Source organism: Pholis gunnellus (assembly GCF_910591455.1).
Source record: "Pholis gunnellus genome assembly, chromosome: 18".
In the NCBI taxonomy this organism is placed as follows: Eukaryota; Metazoa; Chordata; class Actinopteri; order Perciformes; family Pholidae; genus Pholis; species Pholis gunnellus.
Genome location: NC_136545.1, coordinates 12,000,415 through 12,006,208, shown reverse-complemented (window position 1 = coordinate 12,006,208; position 5,794 = coordinate 12,000,415). Strand labels below are relative to the sequence as shown.

The 5,794-nt window shown below is 40.0% G+C and overlaps 1 protein-coding gene across 1 annotated transcript; it reads left to right on the top strand.

The window, feature by feature from the left end:
* Nucleotides 1–2,100: 2,100 nt before the first annotated feature.
* Nucleotides 2,101–5,542, top strand: tescb (tescalcin b). The gene is made up of 8 exons (XM_079178451.1): nt 2,101–2,363; nt 3,025–3,094; nt 3,347–3,427; nt 3,528–3,667; nt 3,766–3,827; nt 4,133–4,240; nt 4,325–4,372; nt 4,535–5,542. The coding sequence occupies exons 1-8, from the start codon at nt 2,192–2,194 to the stop codon at nt 4,610–4,612; spliced, it is 759 nt and encodes a 252-aa protein (XP_079034577.1). The 5' UTR covers nt 2,101–2,191; the 3' UTR covers nt 4,613–5,542.
* The last annotated feature ends 252 nt before the right edge of the window (nt 5,543–5,794 follow it).

Genomic DNA, 5,794 nt, shown 5'->3' with positions numbered 1-5,794 from the left:
AATGGAGATGAGTGGGGTAAAATAGCAGGTTAAGATGTTTCTCCTTCAAGCAGTTCAATTGTGTTGCTGTTGTCCTTACCAAGCCTGTTGAATCAGTATTGGCAGTGCACAGCTAATTGCTCGTGACTGGAGGATGCAGCAGTCACAGACGGTGGAGCTCGACAGCTTTGGAAACAGCTGCAAAGTGGGAGAGGTTGGGATCAGCGTTTTTACAATTCAATAAAGACCTTCACCGTGATGGTGAAAGAGACATGACGGTGTAACATCTGTTGGTAAAGAATACTGAAAATAAGTGTGATTAAACAACATATTCACCACAATTAATGTAAAGAGAAGCCATAGATGCCACCCTCGAGTAAACACAGTTTATAATATAGGCACTTAAATGCACACACACACACACAAACACACACACCATATATATTTGACTGCCGCTCTGATGAAATGAATCGTATTTAAGGGTTAACTGACCTTTCTGGTGTTACGTTACATAGTCGACCAAATGCTACCACCTTGTGGTGTTTTCTTTATTACTGCATAGTTTTAATCAACAGTGTATTCAGCTTGTAACTTGTTTCACTTCTGTTATTTCAATGTACAGTCGTGGTACGTGCCTGAACAAGTGTGAAAAGCGCAGGTGATCATTTATGGGAACTTTTCAGACACCACGTAGTGTTTTGGACACATTTCCACATTGCAGTTTTGAGTAAACAGGAAGACACAATCAAGCAAGATCAGAAATAGAAAAAAATTAATTGAATTCACCTTTTGATTAAATTTCACGGTTTGCACAAATTACTGACATAGCTCTTCAAGATCATAACTAACTGGATTTTTATTTTATGTTTGTGTGATTTCTGACATTTGAGAAACATTGGGGCAAGACATGGTTAATGAGACTCTTGACATGTTGTGTATCACAACAGAGAAACCTGCTGCTCGCTGCTGAGTCCTCAGGCCTCATCAGACCACACCCCAATAACAACAGGGTGACCTGAAATACAACACTCCTGTTGGTTTAAACCAACACAAACAACTTTCTGTCTGAGGCTTTGATCTTGTCAAGAGCTGATATTAAAACGTGTGTCGTGGAAGAAGTATCTTAACCCGTCAGTTGGAGGAAGATTTGGGTCTGATAATGCAGTTAAGCTCAGGAAGTTTTTGTTTGTCATGTCACTCTGGCGACACATGCTAGATGACATATTTCATTCCCTGAGATTCAAAGTGTAATTCTTGACATGGAGACCACTGTTAACAAATTAGTCCAACCTCGCCGTCCATTTAGTAGCTGGTCTAGAGCTTTCAATCGTATCTTGGAGGCCGACTTTTTGAGCCAACATGGACGAGAAGGTCCTTGAAGTGCTCAGCAAAATATGATATAAATATGATATAACCTTATACAAATCCACATTAGGGCTGTCCTTCACCAAATAAATTCTTATTTGACTCAGTCATACATTTCTGTCAACGAATCGATGAGTAGATTTAATCCACAGATCTATAGAACTGAGTTTCTCCGCAAAGAATCACACAAAAGCACTACTTTTTTACCTTAGATGTGATCATTAGTTTCGAGGAAATAAGTAATTCAGCATTAAAAAAGCCTAAAAGTCACTTGAGGTCCTAAAATAATGTATTTTACAGTAGTTCAGCTTGACATGTTTGATAATTTTGGAAGAATCCTTGAAATGTCCAGAATTTTAAATAAGCTTTTGTGGGTGTGTGTGTGTGTGTGTGTGTGTGTGTGTGTGTGTTTTGATTGGACTCAACCGGTTGTTTAAATGGATAAATAACTAAGGTGGGCTGGTCAAAATTCACACTGAGAGACACACTAATACATAAAGAATGATCAAAATACTTCAAGTGTGCAGTTTGAAACAATACCTCTCATCTTTCAGCCACTGAAGCGGGTATTTTGATACCTGAGAACTACTTGTGTACCTTCCTTATCCTCTCCGTCTTCCCTGGCTGGTACAGTACAAACACACACAGTCAGTGGTCGCGGCCTCTGAATTAATAAACGAGTCTGTGTCAATAATTCAAGCTGCAGCCTGTTGTCCCGAAATGTGTGTCGTCATCAGTACGGCAGTCGCGGAAGTAGCCTGCAGAGGATGAGACCTGCGACCTGCTCAGGGGGAGGAAGAAGTGTGAGCCCAGGGTCTGTCCTATACAATCACTCAGGAGGAGGTGGATGAGACATGATGCGCTGAGATCCCGGTTATATAACAACAGTGTTCGGTTCATTTCTGACACGTCTCTGGTGGAAGATCTTCTTCTTCTTCTTTTTTTATTTCGAGGTATGGGAGCGCTGCAGTCCGCACCGGGTCAACCAGAGTACGTTGATCTGGCGGAAAAGACGGGGTGTGAGTAGTCATCGTTATTGCTGGTATTCGTTATATGTAGGACGTGTGAAAACATGAGCTCACTGCACCGGAAATATGATTTAAATTCAGTCTGACTTTAATACGGTCTTATCTTAAAGGGGAAACCGCGTTAACGTGTTGCGTGTTAAATAAAGAGCTGGTCATCGTTTGCCTGTCATTACACACACCTAAGGAAAGCCGGTGTGTGAGGTGCAGAAGTAGCATAGTGAATAATTTACATTGTGAGTTAATGGAAGTGAAACTTCACCAAGTATACAGAGGGAAGTGTGTTTAATAATAGATCATATACACTGTATTGAAAGCTTTTGACACAACGATGTAAGAGAGTTGCAACAATAGCTGCTTTAATTCACATGTAGCCTCACGTGGAAGAGTTTGGAGGCCTATGTTGCAGGTGACAGACAAACAGCAAAACAAAAGGTTTTACATAGAATATGAATATCCAAATCTGCTGCCTTAAGCTTCACACATGTGAGAGAATAAAGAGCCGTTTACCATCAGATTCTCAATAAACGTACTTGTTTAGATGTCAAAATGATTACTGTTATGAGTTTGAAGAGTTTCCTGTCTCACTGTTTTTGGAGACCTATTTATGTATGCACAAGATAGTAACTTTGGGTTGCCTCTTCTCTGTTTTCAGTTTCATATGAGCAGATTGGAGTCCTCCATAAAAGATTCAAGCTGTTGAGCCACAATGAAGAAACTCTGCTGTATGTATAATTTTTCAAATACTGTGTGGTGTTATGAGAATTTGTCACCAACACGTTCAGGTTTCTGTTTTATTTGATTTATATCTGAAAGAAAATTGGCCTGGCAGCTCACACAGCTTTCCTTAGAAGTGGAAACCCGTCTAACAGGCTCTACACCTGCACATAATAGCTTGAAACGTGTGGCCATGATTATAATATTACAGTGTGTGCGACACCATATGCCACTCCTTAAAATCCTCTCTCCACCCTCAGGAGAGATCACTTCAACAAAATCCCTGACCTACAATGCAATCCCATCCGCTCTCAGATCGTAGAGGCCTTCTTTGACAGAAGGTACAGTGGCGATGGGATGAAAGTTGCTGGAGCTTGTAATATGGGGCGAGATAAGATTAAAGCCTGTCCGCTCAGTTGCTCATTTTTATATTTTTTTCAGAAACTTTCGGCAGAACGGCGAGGGTACTGTTGAGGAGATCGGCTTCGAGGAGTTTCTGGTGACCATGTCCCATTTCAAGCCCCCGTCAATGAACATAACAGTGGAGCAGCGTGAGAGCATCCGGAGGGATAAACTGAGATGTAGCGTCTTCAAATCACACGATCACATGCTTGGCATTCATTATCTGTCGACGACAAAACATGCCGTTGAACCGATGCGCTGTGTTTTTCCTCTGCAGTTTTATTCAACATGCATGACACGGACAACGATGGGACGATAACCCTGGCGGAATACAGACACGTAAGCCTCTGTTCACTTGTGTCGAACACAACTCATGCACCTTCTTACTGAACCGTACTCGTCAAATAACCAGTAAAGATTACAGCAGCCTCCAACCACGGTCTGAGGAAATCAGCATGAGTCCATCGTGTGGGTTTTTACCGTTAGCGGAGACTGTTTTTTATCAGCATCTTTTATACGTCTCAAGTGAATGTTGAAGGAAGTTATCTACTAATCTCTCCTTCCCTCGAGCCGTCAGAGATTGGAGTCTTGTAGCCACTGTAGTAACGTCATTTTATTTCAACTTGTTGTTCACACCTGTCCAGGTGGTGGACGAGCTGCTATCTCTCAGCGAGTCACTGGAGAAGAACACAGCCAAAGGCATAGCTGATGCAGCCATGTTGGAAGTGGCCAGTATCTCAATGGGTCACATGGTATGTGAGCTGTGGTATGCAGCTAAAAGATAACATCAGGTTTGATTCACTGTTTGTTTGTAACTTCACTTTTTTCACACGCAGGAACCCGATGAGTTCTATGAGGGAATCACATTTGAGCATTTCCTCAAGGTTAGTACACAGAATATACACTATGATGTATATGTTTCCCAAAACTGCTTTCTGAATTACCGGAGTTTGAAAGTACATTTGGGTGATTTAGAATTTAAAGGATGGTAACATTTAGCAATATACATTTTAAACAAATATAAAACTCTTCCCTTTTTTCTTTAGTTGCTGAATGGCTTTGAGATTGAATCAAGAATGAACATTCGCTTTTTGAATATGGACGCAACAACCTTGTGTAAGTGAGGCCGGTACACTAGACTATGCAGTGACTCTGGGAAAACTCTGAAGACGCATGATTATGGTTTCACTATCGGCTGTTTCCAGTTTGTCGCTTGCTCTGAATAATATGCCTTACTCATGTTTAAATAACTATGCAAATGAAAACATGTATACTGCAGATGTAAGCAGCTTATTTGATGGGAAGCAATAATATGAGAAAACCAGTCAAATAGCAATCAGCCTGTCAGTAGTTGGTCTAAGCAATAGTCAAATATCCATGTCTGCGGTAGCAGACAGTATGACTCAATGCATGCAAATATTGATACATGTAGAACCTTTACAAGTTTCAATGCCATAAATCAATAACTTTTAATTATCAGGGATATAAAGGTTTATCTTTAACTATATCTGGATGGCTGTAATAAAAGCAATACAATCATTAGAGATGCCTTTTACTCATATTATACAAATGGCAATTGGTGCATGCTCTGCACACCACATTTGCACAATGAAACCATATGAAACAGATCTGACTTCAGTTCATGATGTGTATTTCTGGTAAAAAGGAAATGGGAGTGCTGTCATGCAAGATTAAATGCTTTAAGGCAGTATCTTATCAGTCTATCTGAAGAAAGACTGATAAGATACTTTTTAAGAAGGACTGATGAGGTGAATCAGTCAGTCTTTACTACTCATACTACTGTCACAATCAATTTAAAAAGCTTATCAATACCTGTTTATTCTGTTGAATGTATACTAACACTTCATTTCTCAATATTTCCTGTGAGTTTCATGTGATAGACTGTCTATAATGTCCAAAGAGAGCCTCTGACGCACTTCATTCTTCTGTGTATTCAGTCATGGGTGTATGCTGCCCTCCATGGGTCAAACCATGTAAAGCATGTTAGATGATAATGAACCTGCACCTGATCCATTAAAGATATTTCTACATCATTTCTATAATTGTTTTTTTCGTACTTCATATTGTAAAAACGTTAATTCAGTGCTTTTAAACATGGTACATGCTTGGTTATTGTTTTGCAGGTGCACATTAGTTGAAAGATTAGATGTTTTGCTTTTACAGTCCGTGTCATTGTATTGTTGAGGCTTTTACTCTGGAAAGCTGTCCATATTTTGCAATAAAATAAGACATATATGTAATGGTGGTTCATATTTCTAATGGCCTGCTTGTGTTCACTGGTGGAC